Consider the following 16,573-nt stretch of genomic DNA (forward strand, 5'->3'; position numbering starts at 1 on the left):
AATAGAAACGGACTGGTGCATCGGACCGACAAGAATGACAAAAGTGGGACTGGCAAACACACGTTTTAAAAAAATAATTTCGGTCTCAGATATCGAGAATCGATCCCAGACTATCAAAACATTCTTTTCCCCACCCCAAGTGTACATACTGTAGCATCCAAACCAAATCTGAGTGCCTCAATGTACATGTTTCTCTGCATGAATTGCAATACCATCAGCCATGATCAAAAATGTATCACAATGCAAAATCGAATGGGTATTTAACAAAAGAGTGGAATCCCATGAATCTCTATCTAGTGTGTTGTGTATAGGAGGACAGCCACTCCCAAGACGATCCTTTACTGGACAATCTGCACCATTTCAATTAAGCGGACTGCCACTCAAGCTAGTTTGCTAATTCAAACTCATAAGACAGAGCTCACTGGAATAAATATAGCTGTGATAACATGCACTAATAATTATTAATTACTGTCAAAACAGAGATGACATCAGGTGTTCGTTAAAGGTCAGTGTAATTCTGCCCATAAGTATATCTACTATATTTAATGCATCTTGTGCGTCCGGGTACATAAGCCATTGTTTCTATTTCATTACAGCGATGGAAGTCATGGGACTGGAGTGTACATCGCACTAGACTACCTCCAACAGATGGTTAATCAGAATTCGATGGACCAAACAATTGATGTGTTTGGCTTCATATTGAAGATGAGAAATAATCGAACACAAATGGTGTCGAATCTGGTAAGTCAGTGCATGTATAACTATATACAGTCGAGCACTGTTGTGTCGATATAGTGGGGACCACAAAAAATATCGAGTTAACCGAATATCGACTCAAACTTTAAGTGAAATATGTCCCCAAAAATGTACAAACAAAACATACATTTTTTATTTAAGCCAATGAAAATTATGCTTTGAAAAATAAATTAATCAATCAATTGTACCGCTATAAATTAAAATCACTGTGGATGTTAGAACAATCTAAATTTTGTTTTTAACAAACATTAATTTATAAGAAAGTTATAATAATAAAATACAGTTACACGAAATGTTTTGTAGAAGAAAACAAATTAAAATCCCACACCTAATTCATAAAGTCTAGGAATAATATTTGTCACGCATTGGTTCATGGTATCAAAGTTGCCGAGCTAAAACATTTACACATCGACGCCTCGTCATTGTCCGTGAGAATCCTTGCATCAACGTAAGATACAACAGGGCCACACGCAGTTAAAACCTGTTTGACAATGCATAGGTGTTAAAGCGCTCGGCTGTGGTCATCACGTGTACATTCCTTTGGATTCACACTATTGGGTAATAGATAATAATAGATGCATGTTTGAATCTCTTGACTCGGTTGCCATAAGAAATTCAACATAGCGGAGACAGTGGTGTCACTGAATAAACAGAGATCGCTGCCTTCTGTGTCCATTAACAACTAGTTAAGCCATCAAGACAAATGAATTCTACTTTTACCAGTCCACAATTTCTCAAAGCCATTAGTCACATGACTAGTTGTATTCTGTAACAATCGTCATCTGCTAGCGTTTTCTTTTAAGCTCGATATGACCATGTTAGTACCTTGTTCAATGGTTTAGATTATTGTAATTGTTTTCATCTTATACGTGAACTGTTACAGTAACTACATGTACAAAGCATGTGTTTACAGTCAAAAGTGAGCATCTCTTTTGACAGTTGGTTACATGCTTACAATACAGGTACGACATTGATTTCAGATCGTGCAATTCATATTTAGATTTTTAAATATTGCATTTAATTTAATACATAATATTATTATCAACACATAGAGACATTTTTCAATATAAAAGTCTATGTTGGGACCAAAAAATATATCGACACAAACGTAATATCGAACTAAACGTATTGACTCATCTAAGATAAAAACATGATAGTTAATACACATTTTGGCATGGACCGGCCAGTCATATCGACACAAGCGATATATTGACTTGAGCAAGTTTGACACAACGGTGTATATAATACCTCGTTACAAAAATAGGAATATCTATTTCAATACTTACGACAATAAACACTGGGTTAGACGTTAGTTAGCCCATCCGTATAGCCAAATATAACAACTTATTGAGCCTGAAGGCGAAAAGGAAAAAACTTTCCACGTCATAGATGATACCGGTCCGCGCCGTTGTTCTGATTATGTCACAATCAACTGCGCATGCATATCATCAGCCTCTTTTTCTCTTGGCTCGCCATCGAGAGGACGTGGTTTATTTCATTCATTGAATTTTCTTGAATGTTTTTCTCATTTCTTATCGTTTTTATTATGTTATATTTCACAACCCTCGCGATACACTAAAGTATTTAGTGTTTGGTGAACGCATACCGTAATTAACACCACAATTTTATTTTAGTTGGCTTTCCGTGACTGGGTTCACTGGCCCTTTTTATTTTTAAAACGACCTTGCCAATTACACAGTCGTCGTGTTCTGGGGTAGGAGGGATTTGCAATGCCATGGTGGCTAAGGGAGACGATCATGTGTTATATTTAACATGCCATCAGTGTTCGCACAAGGCGCCATGTGTACTTTGTGCTCAGTGGACTGCGGTGAAGTGTGACACGTTCGAGTCTCGCTTACAAAAGGCACGGGCCCTTAAGCGGTTGGCGCGTTCACATAAATTAGGGACGAGACACGCCTTATATTTCAAAGCCATTAGATGGGGGGAAAAGATGCAGTTCTCCTATTCCCATTACAGGAATTTGTGGCCAAGAACCAGAGACAAATGGGTTCCATCGCTAAGCAAAACTCTAGCACGTACAGATGTCAACAGACAACCGTGCCCAGTGAGGGCTTTATTATGGTACCTCAAAACGTTGAGTAGTCTTAGGACTATTCAACAAAGAGTTTTTATTTCCTTCTGTCGGATGGATGGTGGAAAATATATCCATATGCTTATTAGCTAATGGGGTTTATCTTGTATTAGATCAACACCCACAGCACCTGAAATGCGAGCCATAACGATTGCATTGGCTTTATTAAGAGCAGTTTCTATGTAAATACAATAAAAGCTGCCTTTTGGCACTTCGAGACTATCTTCTCGAGATTTTATCTCCGAGACATGTCATGCAGTTCAGATGGTCTTTGTCAATTGCCAATTGTGGCAACTCGGCACATTTTGGCCTAAACCTAGGGGACGGCCAGGACAGATGACCTGATTCCCCCAAGGGTAGTATTTAAGCAGGTATCCACTTTCTTGAACCTAGTTCACATGGGCTTTTTTATTCCCCTCCCCTATGGTCATGGTAGGGGAGAAAGCTGCTCAGTCATCATCAGGTGAGGTGAGCAGACGGTTTCTGTTTACAATTGATGTTGTACATATTATATAATTTTTAGGGTTTCCGATCTGATCTCCCTTTTTAGGGTTCTTTAGTAACTAGTGGAAACTTAGATAACAGTCCGCTCTAACACCTTAGGCTCCTAGATGTGTTAAAATCGCCAGTGTTTATTGTCGTTTGTATTTTGTATTTTCGTATTGTATTTTGGGCCCCTTAGTTGCCAGTTGATGAGATTGTTATTCTTTGGCGAGATCTAGACCACAAAATAGTACAATAAGATATTCAGTAGTTTATTAGATACATTATGGTAACACCAGACCTTGCTGCAGTCATATAACAAATTTCTGATTTTGGCCATTTTTTGTCTAAACATGGCAATTTTGTCTTAAGCGGAGTCAATATAAGTCTGCTGTTTTTGGTATCAGCACCACTTTTTACATTAAGTAGGCTTGTTAAACCTTCCTTATCTAAAATTGTGATTAAAGCCATTGACCTCTTAAGACTCACATCCCCCCCCCCCCCCCCCCCCCCCCACACACACTTCCTGCACATGTGCCTGTGTTCTATATCTGTGTTGTAAAATATCTAAATTTAGTAGCTTTCGGAAGTAACTGGTTTATAATCATTTATCTCATAAAATAGCTCCATGTTAATTTACATATTGACATTGACCCATTTTGCGTGGTTGGGCAGGCTGATTTTACCCCCGAATTAAACTAAAATTTACAAATCTGGATAACAAGGTTTCTTTATATTTGCATTACCACCAAACAGCTCTATGTAGGTTTTAAACGAATCACTCTTCATTTTTAAATGAATTACAATATTGTGAGTAGAATTATGGAAATAACTGATGTTAATGTTTCAGGCCAACTCCTTTTCCCCGAATCGTTTATTTCCCAAAGCTAAAATTTGCTCTTGGACTGGGATACCCCCACCCCATCCCCGTGTCTCGTACACTTACATTGTGTATCCACATTAATAATACATGTTATGAAACTGGTGTAGACAGAGTTTTTAATGGCATAATTGTAACACAGGTAACACAGTGCAAACACTGTGCAATGGTTTCCAAGAAAACATTGCACAGTGTTTGCATTCAAGATACCAGTGACTCGTATCACAAACAGCAGCAGAATGAAGCAGTTTGGGAGTTTGAAATAAAATAAAGACTCTTTTATCAAAAGCCAAGCTGGAACAACCAGTAAGAAGAAAGACACCTGGCTCCGTATTCATAAACGTACTTAAGTCAATGTATGATACCTAAATACATACCTAAAGTACATAAATAAGTATCATACATTGACTTAAATACGTTTATGAATACGGAGCCTGTAGCTTTAAACACAATCAGCTTCTATCTCGGTACTGCAGAAGCAATAGAAAGACCAGCTATCATAGCCAGACTGATAGAAAACAGAATAATAAACAAGTTAAAACTTAAAGCTTGGATATACTGAATTTGAATTACATCTAGGTTTGTATTTAGAATTGGTTTATAATATTTTATCACATTAAAGTGTTAAAAAATTAACTTTGGTGTTTGTTATGTTGATTATAACTTTGTTGTTTATAAAAACTATATACGCATTCTGCTACCGTACATAATTAAAACCACAATAGCTTCAAGATTTGTTATTATTTTCACAAAATTTATACAGTGTATCTTTATTCATTCTACTTAAGTATTACTGTCTCGTTTCCTATTCTGTTCATTTTTATTGTACATAGTATTTGTATGCTTGTGTAAGTTGGGATTAACACACAAAATGTAAGGACAGACTGTTTCTGGCTGTGGGTGAATCACATTCATAAACTTTAGCATTGTTTAAAGGACACGTGAATAATGACTGAAGTGAGTTTTTATAACCACCATTCCTATAGGATGTTATTGACATAATAAAGAATTGTGTTGTGTATATTAACAGAATCAGTACACGTTTATCCACGACATGGTGAAGATAATGATCGAAAATAAGGAAAAAGAAACATCTTCAAGCGGCGCTTCTGGTACGTATTTAGTGAATAACTGACGAACAACAAGGAATTACAAATTATCTGGGTTTTACAACATTCATTCACAAGAGACAGATGATTTGTACCTCCTCATAATGAGTTCGTTATTCTCTTTATTGCTGATAGTCACTTTTATCGTCCATTAAATACTTTTGTAGGAGATATCGCTGGTACTATAATTTGTGATATCTCCAGTGATATTCTCCTACGAGATATTGCTTATTTTTGTTACGTCACTGTGTATGTTTCCACGATAAACCGATCATTAGTGACGTCACGCCACTGTCGTTCTCTTAACGAGTCTACCGCTGTCAAATATAATGACATTCAACCCACATTACTGACATTTTTTACAATTGTCGCAAATGAAAAAATGTATAATGGATGATAAAAAGAATACCCACTCGTGTCTTGTGATATCATAATTTACCAGCACTCGGTGATAAAAGTAAAAAATCCTTGGCAAGAGTCGGAATTCATACTTTCAACAACTCGTGCTGATGAATTATGATATCACAAGACATTCAGTGAGTATCCTCTATTTATCATCCATTAAAGGCTTTTGTAGGAGATAATTTGCAATATCTCCTGTGATATTCTTCTGGAAGATATCGCTTCTTTTGTTTCGTCACTGTGTATGTTCCAGCGCTATTCAACGTCATTAGTGACGTCACACAACTGTCGTTCTACAAGTTAACGAGTATACCGTTGCCAAACAAATTGACATTCAACCCACATTACTGACATTATTTACAATTGTCCCAAAGAATGATAATGGATGATAAACAGAATACCCCCCTTGTGTCTTGTGATATCATATTTTATCAGCACGAGTTAATAAAAGTATAAAAATCCTCAGCAAGCCTCGGATTTCATACTTTTATCAACTCGTGCTGATAAATTATGATATCACAAGACACAAGGGGAGTATCCTCTATTTAACTTCTTTTTTAAATATAAAATCCTTTTCCTATCTATAGCTATTCTAACAGCCATTACGTCATAACCATATAGACCAGTAAATATAATGGTTGACCCTAAACAATATTGCAACGAAAGGTCTTTCAATGGATTTAGGTACTTCTTGACATCCAAGATAACATACCAAAACTGACTAATGATGTAAAAATAGGTCAAATCCAAAATGGCAGATATTAGACTATATTGTGGACCTGAATAGACTCCGATCATATGTGGTCATGTGAGATTGAAAAAGTACACCCGAGGTGGTGGACATTTCGACCCGGGACGAGGCTTGTGACGTCTGTGTCGTTTGGTCTCCCACCACATGGTGAAAGTTTAAGAAACTCTCACGACACTGAACGCAAGAGTATATAGCATGGAGGTAACCTCCGGAGTCGTCCTCCAGCTCGATTTCGGTGGTTGACAAGTCTGCGCTCACTTCCAAGAGTTCTCGTACGCGCGGTATGTGTAAGGGCGCCTCCTCGTCTTCCCGCCAAGGTCATGGTGATGCCAGTAAACCCGCGGTCCCGGCCTGCTCATTGAGGGCACTGATGCTCTTTTGAAGCAAGAAAGTCAATTACCAGGTCGGAGTCGGCTCCGGTGGTGGACGTGGTTTTGTGGGTGGAGCGTCCCTGCGGTTCAAGTTTTCCACTTTAGTGGGGGTGAAGTCATTGGGGTTTTATCATCGGTGTTTATGAATCCTCATGTCGTTCACTGGGTCCAGAACTCTGTGCAGTGTTCGTATATTTACAAATTACCCGAAGGGCCAGTTTAACTGGTACTGCCAGTCCCGTTGTCTGCTTTGGCAGGAATATGGGAAACTGCGGCTTTCATGGGATCTCCTGTTCCCGATGGTCAATCATGACCAGTACAATCAAGGTAGAGGTTACAGGAGGTATTCCTCGACTGCGTAGGCTGAACCTTGTGTTCAGGGCCTGATGGCTGCTGGTTGACCCATGGGGCCCATGAAACTCTTTTTGAGTGTTTTGTGGTATGGTTGCGAGAATCGCTTCCTTCGGTGGCTGCGTCACCAGTGCCTCCACCGCCTGGTTTTCCAGCAAGGCATGGGGTAGACCAATTTGCATATTCGGGTTCTCTGGGGTCAAGCATGGTGCGAACTTTGAGAGGTAAATGTCTTCTTCGGAAAAGGAATCCAAAGTCGGACTTCGGTTTGGGGGTGTTTCACCAGAGGAGGGATACGATTTCCAGGTTGTAATCCGGTGTATATGTGACCAAGTCCGACAGATAACTCTAATCATTATTTGTAACTCCGCATATCGGGAATATAGTCAATAGGAGTAAACTGTTAAAGGAATGCTCACGCAAAGATTTTGGACTGCAATACACAGTGATAGAAATAAGCATCATTTTTCAATAGTCCGCCAGACAAGTACATCTACAAATATACTTTTCCATCAATATTTTTACATGTCCATATAAGTTGTTAGTTTTATTCACGGGCAAGGACAGTGTTTTTGATTGCTCAAAATGAAACAGTATTATAATTTTTTACTTGTCCACTGGACTAAGGTACATTTTGCTTGCTTGTCCCGGCAGCTTATCACTTGTCAGGACAAACGGATAAGTGCTTATTTCAAACACTGATGCATATTCAACAATATATAATGCACATTATTGCTTAATATTAACAAGTACATTATTATATTTAATGAATAAAACGGTTAAGGCTATTATATATAACGGGCGCAGCCGGTGGTTACGTAATACTTAATGCGTCACGTCAGGAGTCTTAGAACTGAAGAAACAAACAACATGCATTGCAATGTTCTGTAATAATATCCAGTAAGCTAGTAATAAGTATATATTATTTTTATTACAAAATAAACCATCATTGTTAAAATGGTCAAAATAACTGTATCATGTGTTGTCCATGCAGTAACCTAAGTACCGAAATGATAACTGGAGTGTTTTCTTAGTTAACTGGTTTATCGTGTAGTTGCCTCCTCCTGTGATTCCTGATTGGCAGGTGTAGGTAACTAGACGAGACAATTAATTAACGCCGTCTACACATAAAAATACGTACCGATATTATTAACATAACTGGGTATGGTGAAATAACCTGCCACCCCTAAAATGGTCATGGACATTATCAGCCGTCATGCTTTATTACCGTAAATAATTCTGTAACACTCTTGACTAAGTAGACTTTCCCATCTAAAATCGTAGTACTGACCAAGTACGTCATCCCAAAGAAAAGAAAATTATCACTTGGGTATCGTGAGTGGTCGTTTTTGCTCAAAAGTAGCCTACTAGTATGCATTTGTTCTTCGGATTTTTTAAGAGAGAAAAATACTATAACGCCATTTTGTTCTGTTAATGCAAATTGAAATAAATTTAGTTAAATAGTTTATTATATTATCAAGTCATTTATGTTGTTTTACAAGTCGAAGGGAAATGCCTTGTCGTAAATTACTGCATTTGTTTACACTGTGCATACATGAGTTGGTAGGAGCTGGCGTCACTTCCTTCCAAACTAGATTGCCTGACACGATGAAAACAAAACAAACTGGATTCCCCCAGTTGGCAGGGATAATTACTGTTTTTTATTAACTCTAAAATTACGCGTTTTTCATTTCTTAAAATGTCAGTATGTGTTGGTGGTCTAGGTATGCATCTTTCCAACATGCAAGGCTCATGTTGGACTTGTCCTCTCCCTTAAAAACACAGTACTACCTTGGCATTTGTAGTGATTTCCACTGCTATTTTATTTTCACATGTGTCATTTGCTGAATCCATTGGACAAATATGTATTACTTCATGGGAAAATGGATGGTGCAGTTTTATTCCTAGAGGAATAAAGTTTCTAAAAAAAAAAAAATAATAAAAAAAAAAAAAAAAAAAAAAAAAAACCCAGCTCTTCAGAACACACGTTGCTTACAATGGCATCCTTAAGGTAGCAGTATACTTAGAGAATACTCAATGAGCTACTTGGAAATACCGTTTATCAATTCATGAAAGCAATGTATACGGTATGGCCGAGTAACGAGTTGGGTAACTCTAAACTTCAATTTGTGCTGTATTGGCCATTCTCAAAGAGAATGTTACACCCCTGCACCACGGTGAGGTTACAGCACGCGCAGGGGGGCGGGGGGGATGTTTTAGAATACCATGAGATATTGACCTGATATTTTGTTTATAGCTTTATCATGTACTGTTACAGATCTAGTGTGACTTTCATGGCGATTTACCCATGCTTGACAGAGTTATGGACCATGAACTTTGGAGATATCAAAATTTGTTTTCTGGGCTTTTGTTTTGCTATTCCTGAAGATATGTATTGTTACTGATCAAGTTTAACTTCTATGGTGATTTACCCACTTTTCACAGAAGTATGGCCCTTGAATTTAGGTTATACGAAACATTGCTTAGCAGTACTCTCAGAATGCGTGTTGAAAAAATGTTTGCAAGTTGAGAACAAGAAACAGCGTTGCGTCATAACTGTGACGTACGGTACGGATCGCTGTTGACGGTAGTTAGTTGTTGACATGACTGCCACCATGGAAACTGTTCTTACACTAAGATGAACGGCTAACAGCTGTGACGTCAAAGCCTATAGTGAAGCACTGATTATGACGTCAAAACGTATTTCCCTAGGGAAAGATAATTTTACTTTCCCCACTTCTCTCAGCTCATATGGGTAATAAAGTTCGCTCCCTGTCGCTGTTTGCTTGTTGTTTTTGCATAGATCCATGTTTGAAGGCTAATTATTTGTAATTTATGAAGTACATTTTAAGCTAGGTGATAGCCAGGGAGGGTTTTGTTGTTGTTGTTTTTAAAATACATTTGGGTTTTTTACCAGAAATGCAAACTCAAAATAATAATAATCGTTTAAATAATAATAATAATAATAATAATAATAGTAACTTGTTAGCCTCAACTAGGGGTGTGGGTTGTGGAACTGCTTGTTTAATCAATTATTTCACTTTGGTTTGGCTTACAATAAAAGAGATTTTGTTTTAAACTGCCGTGTCTTGATTTTTATTATTATTAATAGTAATATTATTATGTTTTGATTGAGGGATCGTCTCATCATTGTATCAGAACTCCATAGGCGTATGTATAACGATTTACCGAACGCGATACGAACAAAGAGGAGGGTTATCAACAATTGTGTCTAGGAACCGCGCTAGAGGGAAGGGGCAGCGTGGTGTTCTTGATTTACGTAAAGCCTATGCACACGAGATATGTCACCTGAGCAAAATGTTACTATCGTATTTGATATTTTTGGTCATGTGCGGCAAAACAATTCACCATGTGCAGGCTACGTGAGCTGTCGTCATTCTGACAGCAGGGGCGTAGGCTGGGTGGGGGGGGGGGGGGATTCTATACTTGTGAAAGGGCTATTGAACCCTCACCCAACCCCACGTATCATCATAAAAACAAACAAACTTTCGACAAGCGTGCGCTACAACAGCTTGTTCTGAATGTGCACGTAAAACCCTATGACCTGACCTGACTTGACTAAGTTTGGGGGTTTTTAAGGGTTTTTTTTTTAGAACTATCTAACTAGTTCGTGAATCGGTCATTTGGTTTAACATGAACTGAGTGTAAATAAAGTCTTGTCCTAAACCAGCGTATTCATGATTGTTCGATCACAGGGGTATTATTATTATTATTATTATTATTATTATTATTATTATAAATTAATCATCCACAGTGTACAAGATTGACATGCCTGGGAAACGTGTCTGTGCATCATTTCAAAATTTTGTGGGGGAGCATTGTAGAGAGTCCCCGAACCTCCTTACGAATCTCGCTTCCTTTGATTTATCATTACATGCAAAGAGAATAAACAACAAGAAAAAACTTTCTCTTTTTTTCTTTTCTTTTACAGGTCATTGAAGATGAAAATGGCTTATACAATGTTAGAATGGATCCGTATATCACATGGGTTTTTTAATTGGGTTAAGTAGACTTGTTTGAACGTGTAACCTGCGTATGTGCTTGTGTATGTGTGTATGTGTTATTTCACTGTTTACTTTTTAAATTATTTTTGTTGTTAAAATGTAATACATTTACCACTTGTAAACTTAGGTATGATTTAATATGTATTTATATGTAACTGGTTATATCAATGTAAGATACAACAAAGATTATGTATACAATCATAAAAACGTTTATTGTCTTGTTTACAAAGTTTTAGAAAGTGTTTGTTTTTTGTTGGGTTTTTTTGTTGGTTTATTAATATTTTTTTTTTTTTTTTTTTTTTTTTTAAAGGAATTCTATTTTACAAGGGCTTTTGCCCATTTTAAAAGGTTTTTTCCACTTACAATCTATTGAATTTTTCCTTTTGTAGATTTATCTAAAATAGTTTTTGATATACATATACATGTAGTTGTACAGATGAGCGATTTACTCAGTTTTCTACACTGATTGGGCGATTTGCAGGTGGTTAAGATGAATAAACAGGTCACATTCGAGTGTTAATACAAAAACACTGTGGTACACCACAGATCATCTTCATGATTTATGTTTGAGTTCTTAAGTGTCAAATTAACCATGTTCTGGGGCGGATCCAGCTTTTCTGATGAGGGGGGGTCCAAGACAAAAAGGGCACCATAACATTATGAAAAGGCACTATTGAAAAATTACACACGGTTCACATGGACCATAATATAATAGTGCTACAACAGGGACGCTGGCAGCCGTATTCTACAGTGTTCTATACATTGACAGAATAAATAAATTTGTAAAAATCCTAAATAAAAGGGAGCACTTCTCAAATTTGAGAAGGGGGGGGGGGGTCTGGACACCTTGGACCCCCCACCCCACCCCCTCTAGATCCGCCCCAGATGTTGCATGTTTCGCAAGCATTATATAATTCGTCTGTTTTTGGTGATTTGTTGCCATGTTGTTCAGTGTAAATTATGCAAACCCATTTTAATAAATATCTTGTTACAAATATTTTTTAAACAAATGTTGTCAAAACAATGTCTTGGTAGAGAAAGTGTTGTGTATTTTTTTATTTGTTTTCTTTTCTTTTCTGTATTATTTAAAATAAACTGGACATGACAATTCCGCTTTGTTATTCTTGTCAGTTTAACTTAAGTTTATTGGCATCCTTCTTACGGCTTTGTATATCTTTAATTTGTGCATTTAATTTTGTTAACAGTTTGTTTTGTTTAACAACACCACTGGAGCACATTGATTAATTAATCATCGGCTACTGGATGTCAAACATTTGATAATTCTGACACGTAGTCATCAGAGGAAACCCGCTACATTTTTCCTAATGCAGCTAGGAATCTTTTATATGCACCATCCCACAAACAGGATAGCACATACCACGGCCTTTGGTATACCAGTTGTGGTGCACAGGCTGGAACGAGAAATAGCCTAATGGGACCACCGACGGGGATCGATCCCAAACCGATCGCGCATCAAGCGAGCGCTTTACAACTGGGCTACGTCCCGCCATTCGTTAACAGAGACTTGTAGCAATCAAATACAACATGTCGGCATATTTCTCGAACATTTTGTTCGCTTTGTGTTTGGAATTTGAACCAATGCCTGTCTGTCAACAATCAAGACTTACTTCCCGAGTAATTTTCCAGGTAAATGTCTACCTTGAGTTTGTTTGGGTATTGGTATGGGTAGCAAGTAAACATCTCGTAATAGGTATAAGTGTCGCATAATATCTTCGTAAAGCACATCAAATCTTAAATTTGAGATACGGTGCAGTAACAACAGTAATGACCGTATGGGTACATTTCCAACTGTTCGGATAAATTCATACGGTAAATCTCTGAACAATAATGTTTAAGAACTTGATTTTAGGGGTTGGAGGTTGAAAATAGTCATATATCTCACATTGGTTAACTTGGAATTAGTGATAGATCAATTGAATATCAAGCATGTTGAAAGCAAATCTTTGTCATGTCATTGTCAGATCTGGCATGATTTCATAATTTTTCTGATCCAGTTTAGTACGTTGAATATAAACAAGTCATCGAAACAAACGTAGGGATGCAAACGTGAGGGATCAGTTATTAAATGTGTGGTTGTGTGTGCGTGTGTGTGTGTAATTGTTGCATAATATATACAAAACATATACACATATAATTGTTATAAAACAATATAGATAGTCTATAATCAGCTCTGGTCGTACTGAAATAGTTTCGAATAGCATGGAGAATTATGGGCATTTAGATTGCTTTTCAAATGGGTAGGCATTTCTTAATGACTTTCAAGTACTTGCATTTAAATGTATGATTATCACTCATTAATGTTGCATCAATTCTAAATGTACTTTTGGATAGATGAGATGCATACAAGGAGATATTGGAGGTTGGGGGTAATACAAAGGTGAGCAATATTTTGGTGGGGAATAAAACCATTAGTATCAATATCTGACGATTTTTGTACAGTAGTCGACTAAACTCGAGCACAGAAAGATCCTTGTTACGTGCAAAGAAGGCGAATGACATTCCAGATTAAAAGAGGAGAAGCGATGAGAAGGATTAGAAATTGTTAAAAAGGCATTGCGTATTATACCATAGATTACAGATTAAAAGGCAACTTGTTATGATTAGGGCACCCTGGGTGAGTGGAATGGTTTCCACTGTCTTACCCTTTTGGCAGTAGGCCTACAACACCTTTACTCAGTCCGGTCAGTGCGTTCCAGGTTACTGGTCTGAACCCAACCCCCGACTCGTTTTAAATTTTCAAAGGAAACAAAGGGTCAGATCCTGTCAAGCTGTGGTAGAGAGGTAGGGCCAATGATTTCTCTTTACACGGAACATCATATATACATAGTGTCTGCTTTCTTGATCACCTTTCCTCGCTTTTTTTTTTTTAAAGATTTTTTTAATATAAGTTATTATGGTGTTAAATGTGTGCAAATAAAATTGTAAATAATTTAGTGACGTAATACGTATGCAGGCCACACCATAAATCGCACCCTCACCCACCGTCAAATTTTATTTTTTAATTATTATTATTATTATTTATATTTATATTTTTATTATTAATTAATTAATTTATTTATTATTTTATTATTATAAAAGAAAAATTGTTGATCTTGAGTTGCACACAACATTCGGTATTTCCTTTCAAATCCAAACTACATATAATTTGTATCCATGAAATATACAAGATAAATATGTGGCATTCCAATAGTCGGATGTGTCGAGCATCTACTTTGGTCTAGGGGTTGAGTACAAAATACGAAAAGGCACGGCTCACACCAGGGTATCAGTTCCACGCATCCCAGGCTGACTACCTTTTCCAAACAAAAAATAGTAGTGTCACATCATATCAAACTGTGGAAGAGAGGCAGGTCCAATTATTCCAGACGTCATATATATCACTCATCTGATGATGTGTAAAGGTAAAGTATTTGCCTGTACCAAGGCCAACTCATATGCTCACATTTCTTTTACCCACGGTAATCAAACGATGGTATTTTTTCAAATAGGATGACAAACACATCTGTGTTAACAGTGAGCACCAGACAGTTGATACCTTTAATATTTATATACTAGTACTCGAAAAAATGTAATACACGTGTAGTATTTATACTGTTTTAATTTAACACTGGAATTTTATATATTTATGTAATATCCCGACGGGACCGACTTATGCTCGTGTTCAGTTGAAGTATTGTGAATTTCCACACACCCTGACAATTCAGTAGCATGTATTTCAAAAGGTACTTTAGAAAGAAAAAAAAAAATTCTGTCACACAACAACCGGTCATATCAAGATAACATTTACAGCATCTACAGACAAAGAAGAACCCACACACAAAAAAACCACAGATTTATCCTATAACTTACCCATAATATTCATGTCATAAACCCATTTGATAGGTTTTATTTCCCGCGTTTCGTAGTATAGCGGGAAATATTTGTCTTAGCGTTCTTTTGATTGTAGCAGTTGGTCATTGACTAACCAATCGTATTAGTTGTAACAATAGATGTAGCACGGGCGTAATTGATCACTTCTAGTAGCCATTTTGATAGGATAGCAAACTTTCAATCTAGGATTAATTTTGTTTGTGGTTTGTATAAGAATGTGGTCTGGCATTTTCCTGGACACGGTTGTAGACATTTACCATCAGATACAGATTTCCAGTGATTTTGTTTGTACCTTTTTAATCTAAAATAGGGGGGAGGGGGTATTTCTGGGTTCTTTCCTGGACGGTCGCACCATTTAAGAAGGGTCTCTTTGCATATGCTGTGTGTTTATCATTGTATCGAAATAACACGCCGGCGTCCATCTTATCGGTACGATTGGCTAGCTGGAACAAAAGTGTTTTTTGTTGTTTGTATAGAAACTGGTAGGGCTTAATTAGAAATAAGTAGCGACATTAGGTAGCTAGGGCTTACCATTATTAATTCTGTTAATAATGTTTTGCTATCAATGGGTCATTTGTTTACAGCCAACAAGACTTGTAAACCTTCAAGCGTAACGTTTTGATGAGCTCGTAACAACTGAAAATTATTTCACGAAGGACATAAACATGATATGAAATGGAAGCTCGTTTAATATCCTATATTCCAAGCAAGAAGCTGTACATTTCAACCAGAAAGAAGGGATGTTTTATTTAATGGCACACTCAAGCGACTCAACACATTTTAACTATGGTCATATGGCGTCGGCCATATGGATAAAGAACACACACATAATGAGAGAGGAAACCAATTGCTGCAAAGCAATGGACTACTGTTTCCGATTAGCAGCAAGGGACCGTTTATATGCAGCATATTTTGTGTGTTTTTTTCTAGAAAAATGAAATTAAATTAATCATCCACAATATTCAACACTAAAGTACCCTGAAAACGCGCCTCTGATTAGTTATTAAATTGTGTTCTAGTATACAGGCCAGTGGTAGCCGGGGGTTGGGGGCTAGGCGGGGCTCTGCCACCCCCACCCCACCCCAAACACGCACATTTTTTTCGCCAGTTTTTAATCCGGGACTTTAACGTCTTATAATGCTAACACGGAAACCTGACGATAGAACAACCATAACAATTACCCCCCCCCCCCCCCCCCCACACACACACACTTTGAAATTCCGTCTTACGGGCCTGCTATATACTAGTTAATTACAAAACGAACCCCTTTGACACTTACTGGTGATGCCCAACAAAACAGGAGCATAGGCTGGGGGGGGGGGGGGGGGGCATCTGATAACCCCGTCCGCAGAGGCTAAAATACTGTTTTAAAGTTCCGTATATTAGGCTATACAGGTGTCCAGGGAAATTATATTTGCTTGCATAAATTTAAATTATTCGTTATGCTTTTGTATTCACGTGT

At 37.3% G+C, this 16,573-nt stretch overlaps 1 protein-coding gene across 1 annotated transcript in view; it reads left to right on the forward strand.

Moving 5' to 3' along the window:
• Window positions 1–11,520, forward strand: part of LOC121370874 — a 172,713-nt gene extending 161,193 nt beyond the window's left edge. Inside the window, exons 41-43 of the mRNA XM_041496388.1 lie at window positions 597–741; window positions 5,242–5,323; window positions 11,148–11,520. Coding sequence (XP_041352322.1) covers window positions 597–741; window positions 5,242–5,323; window positions 11,148–11,155 — 235 coding nt within the window. The 3' untranslated portion in view covers window positions 11,156–11,520. The remainder of the gene's footprint in view (window positions 1–596; window positions 742–5,241; window positions 5,324–11,147) is intronic.
• The last annotated feature ends 5,053 nt before the right edge of the window (window positions 11,521–16,573 follow it).

This window comes from Gigantopelta aegis, chromosome 4 (genome assembly GCF_016097555.1).
Source record: "Gigantopelta aegis isolate Gae_Host chromosome 4, Gae_host_genome, whole genome shotgun sequence".
In the NCBI taxonomy this organism is placed as follows: domain Eukaryota; kingdom Metazoa; phylum Mollusca; class Gastropoda; order Neomphalida; family Peltospiridae; genus Gigantopelta; species Gigantopelta aegis.